Source organism: Periophthalmus magnuspinnatus, chromosome 5 (assembly GCF_009829125.3).
Source record: "Periophthalmus magnuspinnatus isolate fPerMag1 chromosome 5, fPerMag1.2.pri, whole genome shotgun sequence".
Lineage (NCBI taxonomy): Eukaryota > Metazoa > Chordata > Actinopteri > Gobiiformes > Gobiidae > Periophthalmus > Periophthalmus magnuspinnatus.
The window spans coordinates 10,518,749-10,534,434 of record NC_047130.1 but is presented as its reverse complement, the minus strand read 5'-3'; the positions used below and the strand labels follow the sequence as shown (position 1 = coordinate 10,534,434).

Genomic DNA, 15,686 nt, shown 5'->3' with positions numbered 1-15,686 from the left:
CCTCTGTGGTAACATCTAGAAGTGATTTGTAATGATAAATTAAATGCAAATTTAAATGCCCTGGAATCATGAAAAAACCCCGCCCTAACTTGGGATGGTCCAATCACAGCCACTAATTTGTATCAAGTGTCTCTTAAATGTGGAAAAAATCTCTTCTGAAAAAGGCTGTGTCCCAATACACCAAAATGCCCTTAAATACACCAAAATGCCCTTAAATGCACTTTTCCAAGTGTGTGTCAAAAGGCATTACGTAGACTGGCGTGACAAGTGCTGTCCCATTTCAACGCACCCGACAAATGCAGACGAAAATGTGCCCAGCGTTTCCATGGAGATCGAACTTAACCGAAGGCCGTGTCCCAATTCGCCAAATGCATACCCTTCGAAGTACCCGGCCGAAAATGTGTATTCTTCAGTGTAGCCGCCATCTTGAGACAGGCCTACATCACAGACTGTACTATCACCACTGTCTTTGTGCGTACGTTACGTACATTATTTTTAAAGCACTGCTTAATGCCTCCAAACAGGTCACCACACCATCACATTACCCTTCTGAAAATGTCCCTAAAATACATATATACATATAACCTATTCAGCCCTTAACGACCCTGCTATTGTTCTCATTGTTCTAGTCTCAGCTGAAACTGGAGGCAATAGCTGTTTACAGTTTCAGTGTAGTTAGCCCCTCCCCTCAGATAGATTTAAAGGCAGTGGCCACCAGCAATCTGACCAGAACTGAAAAAGCGGCTTGGATGAGCAGCGAAACGTCTTCACTCCTACAAGATTTGTCCAGTTGACAGATTTAACTTTGTTGTTTGTTTTAGTGGTCTATGTATTAGTTATCATTCTGTTATTTCTGTTGTAAATAGCATGTAAATAGTGTGGTTCCTGTGCTTTAGTGTTAAGCAAACAAACAAAAAAGCATAAATAAAATGTTAGGACTCAGATATTTTGTTTTCTGCTCCCTCTCTTCTTGTGTTTGTTCTCACAGAGCTGGTGGTGACGAGGGCTCCTCCTGCAGCAGACCAGACGAATCAAATCAAGATACCAGTTTGATGTAGTGCTGCACGGCTAGAAAATACCTTCCGATAATAAAATGAAATGGCACGGCATAGAAGGTAAACAGCGCCCCCTACTGGTATTAAAGTGGTTTAGCCACAGATCAAATTAAACCTGCCCAAATACAGAATCGTTAAACTGCAATATTCCACTATGTACAACTAATCAGGGTTCTCTGGTTTATAGACTATGAATGTAAAAAATTATATTGTTACCTCTGTCTCTTACGTTTTAACAAGGTATATTTTGTTAAAGTTATGAAGTAGCTACAATTGGAAAAAAAATCACCTCGAACATCATATTTGCCTATTGATATTCAATCTAAACAGAAATAAATGGCTGCGACGACGACATCTTGACTTTCTTCTATTAAATGATAAATAATTAAAAATAACATATGTAACATATGTATGTACGAGTACTTCAAAGGGTACCTTTGAACGGCGCATTTTGCAAATTCGGACACAGCCAAAGTGTCATGATCCCAGGCTGTCCTCCCCTTTTGCACTGTTTTTCCCCTTCTATATCTGAGGCTGGAGCTGGGCTGAGATTCGGGCCCCTCCCGTGCACACCTGCACCTAATCAGCAATCAAGCTGCACCTGGGGAGGACAAAGGGAGCCAGGTCCTGACACTCAGTGCCACTTTGTCTGTGTATCCATTGTGGTACAACTCTGCTTGACTCAGTTTGTTTTTGGTCTTTGTGACTCATTCTAAGTTGGATATTTTTTGGTCTTCGTCAGATCCCCGTCTCCGACCCCGCTCTCCACAACCAGTACGAATCTCACCTCTTCTGACCCAGTTCACCTTTACTGCTCACGCTCTACTCCCGCACCATGACAAACCCCCACTCTCAACTCACTGATCGATCTACCTTCATTTGCACATTTTTAACTGTTAATAAACATTGTTAAACTTTTCCCCGAGTTCTGTCTCTTTGGTCGCCCCTGTCATGTTACAACAAAAAGCTTTTGGAGCAACGCACAGACAGACCCAGGCTTACGCTTTGGGAGCGATGCTTGTTTACGTCAACCTAACTAGTGGCAAAAATGAAAAATAATTATAATAATATTGATATTATTATAATTATATTGAAAATAATTCTATTATATATAATAATATATTGAAAATAATTCTACAAAACTGGAAATCAAAACAGTCAATAAACATCAAACACTGGTCTAACTCTCTCATCCATCACATTTCAACCTCTCAAATGACAGCATACTTTGAGGATGACATATCGTCTTTCATAGAAACCTGGACACCATTCATAAACCTCTTTAACATTGTTTTCAATCAGTCATCAATATCAACAACATAAACTCCACCAATAGACTATTATAACACACCCCCATTCCTACAAAGACACACACACACACACACGACATTATGTAAACTTTATTACAATAATTGCAATCATACCACCACTATTGCTGTATACCACTATTATTGTTGTGTTATTGTTTTCATTGTATGTACACGTTTCTATTGTTGCTGTCACTACTATTATTGTCATTATTATTATTGCCTTATTCATTAACTAATTTATTTATTGAATTAATTTGTGGTTCTGATGGAGATAAATAAATGGATGAATATAAACACACATTAAATATTAAAATAAAGAACATGAATTATTAAATAATAATTTAAATATATATATAAATGCACAATAGTAACAATTATTAATAATAATAAATTAATTATTAATCAATAATAATAATAATTGACAACAAATACATAAAAAGATTAGGGTTAGCAAGGAATGGGCGCGTTGCTAGGGGGTACTGCCCCTTGAGTGCGGGCTCACCAAAACCTTGCCTCTTTTAATGCATTGTACAGGACACACACGCACACACATTTTACATTTAAATCTAAATAACCAATACCACCATTAGGACCACAAAACTAACATAGAGCAATATTGACCAACCATTGAACACTGAGTATGACAGCAATAATAAAACCTGTTATCGTTATCTTTACTTTTATTATTATTATTAGTATTACTTTATCTCCACACACACACTCATACACTCACACACACACCCCCACACACATATTTACACCCCCCCCAACACTTTTACACATCAACACAACTTTCTCTATAAATAGTAAGCTGTAAATATTGTATGTGTTTCTATGTCACTGGGTGTTCTTCAAAATAAAATAAGGAAAAGAAAAAAAAAACCTACCTAGTGGCAGTGTGAAAACGACCTCAGTCCCCTGTGGTATTTTCTGTTTTTACTTGTAAGCCACAATGTTTGTTTTGACACAAACAGAGCATGCGTCTCTGATTGGTCAATCCACCTGTCAATCACACCCTCTGGAATTGGAGAGACAGGAAAAAGTTCAATTCAATTCAATTCAATTCATTTATTTTTGTAACGCCCAAAATCACAACAACAGTTGTCTCGAAGGGCGTTCATGTTTTGGTTGATGGGGGAAACCGGAGTACCCGGAGGAAACCCATCCAGGCATGGGGAGAAACATGAAAAACTCCACACAGAAAGGCCTGGTGACCCGGGGATCGAACCAAACCCTCTTGCTGTGAGGCATGAGTGTTGCCACTCAGCCACCGTGCCGCCAACACACTTGTCTTTTGTCAAAGTGTGTGGCTCTGGCTGGACAGGTAAAGAAACAGGTGGCAGACCCCCCACCAGAAAAGTGACACGGTGCATCTTTAACATTAGTAATCTGCCATAGACGGTGAAGGTTCACTTTCCACTGACCTGATCCTACAGCTGCATTTCATAACATCACTGTCTTCTGTCAGGGCTTCTAGACTTACATTTTCTTACCCCCAACCAGAGACTAAAATCTCGTTCTTAAAATGTTTGTATTTTTGAGAAATAGTCCATGCCACATTTTATAAATGTTGATGTATGATTTGATTCAGATGGGGACAAGGAAGGCACATGCACAGTCAACTTGAACACTCTTTAAACAGCAAAATGTCTGTAAAGAATTTTAAATGAGTTGATATAAATTCATTATAACATGGCCTCTGACCCAAAATGGGGCTCTCCTGTTGTAAATAATATTCTTCACAACTGTATTGAAATCTCATGCACATATCAAGTATAAGGCTTGGTTTCATAAAGTAAAGATTCCATATTTCTGTACAGTTAAAATGAGATGGGGGCAGGTATGTACTCAAAAAATAATCAGGTATTATCTTGCATTTAATCAATTGCAAGTGCTCCAAATTCTTTGATCAACAGCATAATACTACAGTGTTTTTTTCTTCACAGATCTGACCTGTAACTGCAGATTTTTTTTTTGTATTGTTATGGAAATCTTTACTTTGTGTTTTACATAATTTGTACCTTTTCATATAGACTGGATACTGGTGTGCAGACCTCTTAGTCCCAGTCTCTTAACTCTTAGTTCAATCATATCTTCCATCCATTTGACCTCAATGGGGCTTTTAATGGGTCTTAACTGATTTTCTGGTTCATGTCATTTTTATCTGTGTGGTATAAATATGCTGCATTTACTGACACTGACACCGCCTAGGGCAAGACAACACTTTGACACAACAGTATCTTTACTCTGTTCCTAAATGCTCCATCTTTCAACTCAAACATATCTGCACAAGCTTTACGCTTTTTCTGAAGTCCTCTACCATTGTATCATTGAGCAAGACATCTCCAAGGCAACTCCAGAAATCAGTGCAGCGTTTTCACATGTATGTAACTCATCATTTCCAATTTGCAGGGTATTTATTTACTTATGCAAGCACTATAACTTATCAAGGCCTCAACCATAGACTGAAGAAGTGCAGCGTTTGTTCCAGTCAAATGAAGCTCATCACGGCTAGTGGTTATAGCGACCAATTTGGAGCTGAGTTCCTCATTTGGAATTCTGACCGTGAGCATCATAGCAACCAAAGAGCCAATCCGGAGCAAGGCTGTTGAAGGTAACGCCTCTTTCTGCATGCATTGCTAGTTTAGCAGGGAGCAGACATTTAGCAACACTGTCAATCAAACCTGTTGCTAACGTTAGCAGGTGCGACCTTGGGGAAAGAAGGTACGTCATTGGTCTCTTATTAATGTTCATATCTTGATTTATGGACACAATAGAGAAATAAAAACACTAGGATCATGTAGCGCAGGTTAATATGAACATTTTAAGACAAACATAATGAGTCTGACAGCAGCAGTTACAGAGAGAGGGGCAACAGTTTTTCAATAGAAAGTGAGTCGGAGTCAGTCGATGAAGAAGCAGAAGCGAGCCCATGCTCATTTCATATTTGGATTATGACAGCTAGTGGGTTTGCTATGTCCATTAATATATACAGTGTATGACTTCAACACTGATGATTCACAGGAATTCTATTTATAAAAGATGTCCACAGTATTTATTTTATTGCAACCGAAATGTCAACAATCTTTAAATAATAGCTATAAGAATTGCAAAAGTATCGATAAACTTGATACTTAAAATCAATTTGCACACCCGTGACCCTGGGACAGGACAATCTGACGGACTGCTTAACCCACTACACAACTGGACATAATGGTGGGAAAATGGCCATACCTGGGAGTTTGCTGTGTGGGTGGACAGTAGCACTCCTTAGCATCTTCACAGGGATGCCTTTGACCCGATGGAGGAGGGGCAGTGCTCGGAGACGTTTCACTGGGACCACAGGGACCACCCGGGGAACAGGCGACACACGGCTGCGGTACTCAAACAACCTACAGGCAGAGGGAGCATGAAAGGCACCACGTCATAATAGACTAAACTCATCAGCCCCGTCTTTAGTGTAATTACCAATTGAGAAGTGAAGGAGTAATGCTTCTATTAATACTTTGCAGCTGATGTCATCAACATTCCCTGGGTGTGTTATGCTAACTGTAGGCTTTATTTGACTTTAATCTGTGCTTTATTTTTAGCACAATCTGACCTTGAACAATTGACTTATCTAGAACTACAACAAGTGAACTGATTTGTGCTGTTAAACAAGTCTCTCACACACAGTCACATGCTAGCTAGCATTAGCCAACAGTTTTTTTAGTTAGTCACTCAACCTTTTTTTCTTGAAAATACTAAACATGACCACAGACTTCTGAAAATGTGTTTTTTCTTGAGTTTTCAGACAATCTTAGAATTGTTTCCTAAACATTCCACCATAGAGATACATGTTGAACACCTCTAATATGTTACTACCTAGTATCAGTTGTGGGAGATAATGGTTGTAGCCTGCTCTCTTACTGGTATAAAACGGTTACTACACCCCAACTGAATTTTGGTTGCCATTGAGTTAATGTACATATTAGGAACAAATACAAGTTTTTTTTCATCCTATATGGACAGACCATGCCTTATGTGAAAGATCGGAACCTCCAGAATTCACTCACTGAGCTGCAGAGGCTGCACTAGAACTGATTCATGATTGGCTGCAGGTGCTGGGGTTTAGATAGTCACCATTCAGATCAGAGAGAGTCCTTAGGTTTAAGCTAACTAGATTTCAGCTTTAGAACTGGCAACTCAAATGAGAGATGCAGGCTTATTCTGCTCTCTGATTGGATAATCATTTTGAGATTAGGGATGGGACAATAAACAATAATCAGGGCCGGCCCAGCCTATAAACAGACTAAGCAGCTGCTGAGGGCCTTGAGGCCACCAGAGGGTCCCCAAGAGCACATGCATTTATATTGAAAATAATGATTGGAAAAAAAAAAAAAAATTCTGAAAATTAAATGGCACTCATGTGTTTATACTAGTCTGCATATCCCGCTTAAACGATTAGATATGTTTTATTCCCACCAACTAGATATGTGCTGCCTACATTTTTTGAGTCAGGCAGTGGTGTGGACAGCTACGTGTTTACACCAGTGTGAAGGACCCCTCCCCTCAGGTGCACTGAGGCAGCAGAGGGACATTTAAATGGGGGATTTTAACAAAAATATTAAAAGTTAGTGAAGTTCAGTTTATATAAAGTTCGAGACAATGTATGAAAAGCCCAGAGGAAGATGTTTTGAGGAAAGAGAGACTTTTCAGAGAAGACTCGAAATATGTCCCACTTTACACCATTGGACATGCAGATAAAACAGTGAAGCTGGACAAGTATATGTCTGCAGACAGGACACACCTCAGAGGGACAGAGGACACAGTTCAGAGCGGCAGAGGACAGCAGGTGAGCCCGTTTATTACACTGGTGTTTCTGGTTGTGGCTTGGCCTTTTGTCCTTTTCTGGTTTTAATATTTACCACTTCCTCTGTGCAGATGCGCTAACAGCTAACATGCTAACTGCTAACGAGCCACTGTTAGCATAACAGTGACTGTTGTGTTACTTTTACCACAGCCACACTTTGTCCAATATGTTCTTGCTGTACATCTTTTAAAAGCTCTGAACTCGCTTTGTTCAGTCGCTAAATTGTTTGTCAATTATAATAAGTAACAGTGCAGCACAAACAAATTAACGCCAGGGTCACTGAGCAATATTAGCATGCTACTATTGTAAACACAAGCTCTGCGCTGGTATCCTCTGTGAACTATAAAAACATTTAGAGTCCTAAATATTTGTATATTTCATGTGACAGTCACATGTGATTACAACTGTGCTTAATGTGCAGAACAGTGAATGTGCAGTTTTATGGTCACCTGTGCAGTGCTCTGCTCAGACACTGCTCTGTGGAGAAATGAGCTGTGAGTCAAACAAGAGGCAGCACAGATACAGTGGCTTCGGCTCTTGGTATCGACAGCTCATTGACGAGTACGAGTACTGGCACCTGATACTGGTATCAGTATCTGTGGATCCTTACTCATTAATATGTGCATTTACATGAAATCACAGCATCCAAAGCCTGACAATAAACATAAAAATAATGTGATCCTAAAATCCTCTTATTTAATGTTCAGCCCAAATGATCTGGTGATTATAAATCTGATGTTATGACCAGACTGTTTCTCTTATTCAACTCTTAACTTGGATCACTACTTTGTACTTCTTGAGTGATATGATTTTTGAAGTAAGTGTACTCTTGCTTAAGTATATCATTTGGCTACTCTATCCAATTCTGCATTTTATGACATAAATAATTGATAAATGTAAGCCCACTTTAGTCAACTGGAACACATTACAGTGCAGCAGAAACCAAGAAAAAAAAAAGTCCAGAATTAAAAAAATTCTCTGGCAGACCCCCCTTCCTTACATATGTTTATACTGTTATACTTGTGGTTAGTGCTGTTGTGACCCTCTAGAATTTGCAGTCTTTTTATAAGTGGTTGTGGTGATGTCTTAATTTTGTCAAATATGAATATGTGGCACTCAAGTGGCGAGGGCCCCCGAGGGCAACCTCAGCTTAGGGCCCCCTAAAGGCCTGACAATAATATCATTTCTTGTGATAAAAAATGTAGACATTTTATGTAATCATACATCACCAGAATGTGCAGGAAAAAAATGGCTTATCCACAGTGGAGTCGACAGGGGGGGATAAAGGGGTCTGTTGTCCCGGGCCCAAGGGTATTAGAGGCCCAGAATCAGACCCTCTTCCTATTAATTAATATGTAGGGGGTGGCATGTGAATTTTATTACTTATCCATAATATTCTCAGCTAAATCGCAGTTGTTTTCACTGTGAACAAAGTACAATACTTTAACAGGTGTTTAAAGATGGAACTTATTCATAATATTAAAATTATATTTATTCATATCCATAACATACTGTAAAACTGTCAGCATTTTTAATCATTATTGTGATATAATCGTTAATCTTAATTATTTTGGCCTTGATAATCGTGACACCAATTTTCAATATCGTTCTATGCTTAATTAAGACCCAAATTTTAACATCTCTGCTTCATGTCCAATGTTTTTGTAATTAAGAATAAAACAGCTTTACAGTTGAAACCAGTAAGAACTATATTGGATTTGAACATGTTTAATTTGTATCTACGGACACAGATGTGTAATTTCTTCAAGCGTGAACTAAGCAACTCAGTGCACTCACAGTCACTTTTTGCCTTTGGATAAAAGTTAAATAATAATGATAGAATTTACAGTTTTTCTTTGGCAGTCAACAGAGCACCCAAGTGGAAATTAGGTTAAAGTACTTCTCTTGTCAGACGAGGATCAGGACAAATCCAGAGTTACAACACTGGTTATCCCCATATCTTCTTCTCAGAAAAAATGATCTGAAGACTTGGAAATACCCACTGCTCCAAGAGTCAGATGCAGTTTGAAACAATTCCATGAACTTTCCTTACAGTTAAAGGTCCAAAGCCGCTGGAAGGTAATTTTGGATGGGGGTGCAGAGGTTTTTTGGTTTTTTTTTTCAAGGAATGCAGATTTTGTATGCATTATTAGCCTGGGTACCCTTTCAGCCTTTGTCACCTACACAACAAATACACAACAAATACAGTGAAGTGAAGGCGCAAAATCTAATTTGGCCCATGTGCACACTCTAATGTAACTGCTGACCATATCTGTGACCTCCTGAGCCTGATACGTCCATGTCCTGGATGTCCGCCTGCACAATTTGCTCTATGACATCACAAGCAGAGTCTTTATGCACGCCTGTGCCCAGCCCATAAAGCTCTGGGCACTGTAACTTCATCAGTTTTACTCACCGCAATGCTGTCCTGTTCAGATGAAGCCAAAGTCACTGCTGTGGCACACAAGACACATGCTTTTGTCCTGTGCTGCTCTTTTCTCACCGTGTTAACAAGGACAGCAAGTCCTGATGCATTAGTTTTAAACAAACACAACAAGTACAGTACAACAAATCCAAGCTGTAACTGCAGTAAAGTCAAAATTATTAGGCATCCACGTTGTTGTTGTTTCTTCCTCTTAACCCAGTCCGGGATTGTCCCTTTCTCTGTTAATAAGAGCGATATGCTGCTTTCACTCTGTCACTGTTCAGTGCTCACAGGTTAGCGCGTAGTATATGAGCTCACGGCATAGCATTCAGGTTTATTTTACCCACAGTTTACTTCAATAAAGCAAAAATAGAAATGTATTAAAATACAAAATATGAACTTGTGTGAATGAGTTTATTTTGATCTAGGAATAGATCTAGTTTTGCTCAGGGCAAATCCAACAACCAATGTGTCTTCTTGCAGCTCCCTGACCCTTCCCTCCCCCAGCATCCCTAGTTCCCGCGGTTATGTAAAGGTCCTACATTACGCAAAACTGACTCTTGTGATTTGTAACCCATTTTACAATGTTGCATCTCATCACACATGCTTGTTAATACTTTATTATTAGTCTGTCTACATCATGTGATGTCATTAAGTGGTAGATTTCAAGTTAACAGCTCCTTTTACCTTTAGCTCAGTACAGTTCAGCAGTTCCAGAGCTGAAATCAGCCAAATGATTCTAGTGAAGGTGTATGGAGTTTAAAAACCTGTATTACCACATGACATCACAAGGTGGAGTGTTTTCCGCTTGAGTGGAGAACTCATCATAAATATGCAGAGTTTGTGTGTTAAACATGTGTGAATCAAACGAAACACAACTCCAGGTATGTTTGTGATGCGGAAACGACATTAAAACATAGATCAGAAAATTGTGTCCTTTAATGAATGGATCAGTGGTGTAGAAATGGTGTTTATCATTTATATTTCAACTTTTTTTTCAACTTTTCTAAACCCCAAATTACCTGTGTGTTCTTTAGTTCAGTTATTTTGTTTATTTCCTATGCTACACTCTATGGAATTATTGGGCCTTTTTAATTCATTCATTTATACAGTTATTTTTGATATACCTCACCCACCATGCCACAATTACATCTGTGGTACTTTTACCTTACTTTCACTGGGCCCCACTGTGATACCTGGTGTTCTCAGTGGTCTCACATCCCAGTACTAACCAGGCCTGCTTAGCTCCTCACATCTGACCGGATAAGGCATGCTCAAAGTGTCATGGCTGTGAATAGAACAGTGCTCTCACCTGTCGTAGAAGTCCTCCCTGTAGAAGTCATAGTCCAGCTCATATCCACTGCACACAGGTAAACACATGCAGTAACAGACACATACTTTAGCTTACAAATTCTGGCTCCATCTGATCATTTCATTTTCCAGATATAAACATTACAACGCATGGGTTTCAGACATAAGGCACAAAATCTTTCATCTGAGGAAGGAATAATTTACCTGACACATATTAATCGGTTGCATTCGCAAGGTCCTGAAGTGTTATGTCTTAATTTCAGATGGTAGACTGGCAGAGGTGTGGCTCATTCTGCAACCAACATGTTTCTACAAAATGGCCAGGCTAAACATGTTTTGTAATTGTAAGTATAAGTGAGTTTTATATGTTATAAGTTCACACACAAACACTTTGATTAGTGTCTGATATCCTCTACTGGTTACAGAGGGGAGTGCACTGTAAAACTCAATATTGGACCTAGATTTGTAATATAATTCATTTGATTAAAAATTCCAATATAGTTTACCTTAAAATAGGAAATGAAATGGCTGATGGGGTAAGTAAACTCATGTATAGAGTCAAAAACATTGTGACAGATTCTGAAACAACTCAATGAATCAAAGTTACACACATAAATACTGATATAATATTGTAAATTCATGTAATTCTAACAAACATGATCAGTGGTTCTCAATTTTTTTCAGGTGGAACCCCCGATGAATCCCAACTCTGAAAAATGGCTATGCACAAAATGATGAGTTTGCTGTCTGTTAAAGCAGACCTGTTGTGCTTCTGTCTGCTGTGTAGTTATAATCTATGACACCTGTGGATCATTCTGTTATAATTTTGACATTTCAAATCGCAATATTCATCTAAAATGATTTAACAGAAGCAGAAACAAATCCGCTGACTTGCATGTTAGAAAACTGCGGTGCCCAGTGGGAGCTGATGTAAATGTCATCACAGCAAAGTGCCGTGAACCTGTCGACACCTTTTATGGATAGATGCAGATCACATTAGCAAGAAGCTGATTTTTTTTTTCATTCCAATCCTACGTGTATCACCTATAAAAAATAAAAAAAAATAGAAATTGGAGATCGGAGTAAGTATGTCACAGTGGGCGTGTAAAATGGCATCTTGAAAATAAGCTACTGAAGATTACTCGAAGGAATCACTCCAAATATAACCCCAAGTGAATAAATGAGAAGGAGAAACAACTATAATATCAACTATATATGGTTAAAATCTCTGAAAAGTACATTTAACATTTTATTATAAAAGTTAAGCCTTAAGACTTTTATAGAAAGAATCTTCATCCAGACCATGGAGTTTTTACCCGTAGAGAGAAGCAGTCCTCTTCAGTGCTTTGGCTCTGCTCGGTCTGGGCTCTCCGGCCATGTTGATGTCTGCAACAAACAGTAAGATAAAAGAAATCCTTTATTTGTCCCACAATGGGAAAAATTACAGTGTTGCAGCACACAGTTCAATAACAGCAAGGGAATAGAAATATGTAAATATCAAGATAAAAATGACAAAAATTATGAACACTGTGAAAGTAGAATAAAACCACAAGGCTCCAAAACACATGTCCAGTCAGTGTCTATATGTGTACTGAATGTACAGTGCTGGGTATGAACAGGATATCAGAGTCATTTAAACTGAATTTCACAATGCTGAAAAAGCTATTTTGGATTTAGAGATCAACTCTGTGCAAATGAATTATCCAGAGAATTATCATAAAAATCAAAACAAAACAAAAACATTCAAAAACAGTGCCACTATCAGTGCACTTACATTTTCTAACCACTAGAGGACATTGTTGCAACATTTTTATAGGGCATTTCAAATGGGTCACTTCAGATGTGGGCTTGTTAAATTGATTTTATAGCAAGAACCATGACTTATTTTACAAACCTGGAAATATATGCACACAGTTATGTACTTTATAATCCACATGAAAACAGGACACAATAGATATGTGTCAGAAATACCTCTAAATAGGATTGGCATATATGATGCTTGTTTTAGGTTGATACTGGACACAGGACGTGCAAACTCTACACAGAACAGCCTCACATGATTCGGGCGAGTGAACTAATAACTTTTCCTTTAAACTATGACTATGACAGGTAAGACTACCACTACCATTTTACTGAACACAGTTATGATAATTATATTTAACATTTTGCAAAAAAAACAACAACAACAAAACATTATTTTTTCCCCCCCGTCTCTTCTGAACTAAAGGTAGATGTTAATTTAAAAAACACCACTACATCACATCACAAGGTGAAACAGAGCATTTTGAGCTTTGGAGATGTAGACAAACTAATAATAAATGGTTACTCAAACACAAAACACAACGCTGGGTATGTTTTTGACGAGGCCATAAAGTTCTAATGGCTTGACGCTCACAAGAATTCAGTTTGTGTAATATAGGACTTTTTACTTCCCGACTATGATGTCACACTAGGGAACACTATTACCAAAAATCATTGTACACCTTGGGCCAAAACTACACTAATGTACATACAACTTACAAAAAGAAAAAGAAAAGAAAACATGTTTATTTTGTTGAATTTATTTTAATAGGTTTGTAAAAATGTGATTCTTATGTGCAAGTGTATTTTGGATGGAATTCTAGCTCCCCCTAGTGTGCTTTTCTCAATATGTTTTAGAACACAATTTCCTGTAACATATTTTTCAACTTTGATCTAAAACTATCATTTATATTTACAACAGGTGTTATCCAACCAATTTAAAGAGGAAATATTTTTTGTCTATGGGGTATTACCTGCTAACACATAAGATATTTAGATCACTATGTAAACTTTTATTGGTTTGACATTGCTATATTCACCAAAAACAATAAAGTGCTATGACAAAACAATCAGTGTGCATCCAGCTAATGAAACTACTGCTCATCGAATCAGGTTTGTGAAGTAGTTGTGTACTGCTTTGAAACATGTTTTTGTATATTTATGGAGAATTGACGGGTGGGAGCAGAGCTAATGTAGGTTTGTGGGTTGAGCTTTGGACAGAATAGTGCGGCAAACTGGGAGGGTGTGAGAGATCGCTTGATTACTCAGACATGCATGGATGATATCTAAAACCTCTTCAAGCATGTTTTTCATGTTATGACATTATAACATGTTAGAAAGCTCAAAAAAAGTTGATTTTACATACTACCCCCTCTTTAAGTAAAAACAAAAAATGCATTTTAAGCTTGGTTAGCAATAATATTTGAGTTCAGTGGGTTGAGTGGCATCAGTAGTTGAGACAGAACTATAGAGAGTGTTATCAGAGTGAGGGGTTGTTCTGCTGTGAAGGACACTGCTGTATTGATCTGACAGAGAACAGGCAGGTGGAGGGGCAGCGGGACGCCTCTCACCTCTGGGACTGCACTTTACTGACTTGGCCAAGTCACTGAACGCATCACCATCCAGGACAAAGGTGTTTCAAAGAGGTGCACTATTTACAAGTGGTAAGATAGCCAAAAATATGTACTTAAAGACGATGTATTGTACTAAATGTATTTATTTTTGTTGCGATGTGCAGTAGGTGTATTAGCAGGACACACACTGATTGTGTTGTGCTGGCACTCTGAAGGTAAGGGAGGAGAAAATGAAAGTGAAACTTATAAAACATGTTAATACATATTTTGTTTTAGCCTAATATAAACTGCTCCTTTCCTCCTTTCTATTGACCATCTCAACTGTACAAAAGAAAACAAAAATATTCAAAAATAAAAGCAATGTAGAGTAACACAGCTCAATTGAGTCTAAAAATAGCAGTTAAACTTAAAACTACTACTAAATGACATCACAAGGTGGAACAGAGCATTTCGAGCTTTGGGGATGCACACATCTCGAAAAACCAGGATTACTGAAACGTGTGAATGAAACAAACACAACTCCAGGTATGTTTCTGAAGAGGTAAATGGAAAGGTTGCTAATATTTTCTGGTAGAGAGGTTTTCTAAAGTACAGTTGTTTTTATTGCTAAAGAAATACCCTGAAAATATTCATTCCTACAGTGAGTGTCCTCGCCTTTTCAAAAACCTGACCTGTAATTTGACCTGGTGGCATCACTCTCTTGTCTATGTGGAGATATATATGCAATAAGATCTCCATGGAGACAAGCAGATGGAAAGGTACACACACTTTTAATAGAACATTTTAGCATTCCTGTGATATATTGAGTGTTGGAAATAATTTACACACTAGTCTTTAAATGTCAAATTGACATGTGACTCACCTAGCGTCTGCCCGGCTAGCACGCGCCCGTTCTCACCCACCACAGCTGCCCGGGCGTGGCGTTCACTGGCATACTGGACAAACGCGTATCCCTTGTGCACGGAGCAGCCGAGTACTCTACCGTACTCCGAGAAGATGGCCTCCACGTCCGATTTGTTCACCAGCGCTGTGTTCAGGTTCCCGATGAAAACGCGTGAGTTTCGGGACTTGGGGTCGGTTTTGTTGGTGATGTTACTGGTTTGGAGCTTTAGAGACATGCTGCTTGTGTTCGGGTAATTAGGTGAGTTCAGTTGCTGGAGAGATCTGAAATACAAGAAACACGGGATTACATTTCACAAAGATAGATTTGCCAACTTAGAATTTGGACAACTTTGAGCTAGAGGTGGGATACCAGAAAATTCATAATATGACACAACGTTTCGGATATAAACAAAATTTGATTATTGAGTATATGGTCTGAAATTAAAACATTAAAATGACCAAAACCTAACCTAAACC

At 38.4% G+C, this 15,686-nt stretch overlaps 1 protein-coding gene across 1 annotated transcript in view; it reads right to left on the bottom strand.

Annotated features, from left to right (window-relative positions):
• The window catches only part of raly (RALY heterogeneous nuclear ribonucleoprotein), a 33,461-nt gene extending 18,016 nt beyond the window's left edge, over positions 1-15,445 (bottom strand). Inside the window, exons 1-5 of the mRNA XM_033966434.1 lie at positions 15,190-15,445; positions 12,270-12,339; positions 10,955-11,002; positions 5,633-5,757; positions 987-1,012 (exon numbers count right to left, since the gene is read on the bottom strand). Coding sequence (XP_033822325.1) covers positions 987-1,012; positions 5,633-5,757; positions 10,955-11,002; positions 12,270-12,339; positions 15,190-15,445 — 525 coding nt within the window. The remainder of the gene's footprint in view (positions 1-986; positions 1,013-5,632; positions 5,758-10,954; positions 11,003-12,269; positions 12,340-15,189) is intronic.
• Positions 15,446-15,686: the final 241 nt, after the last annotated feature.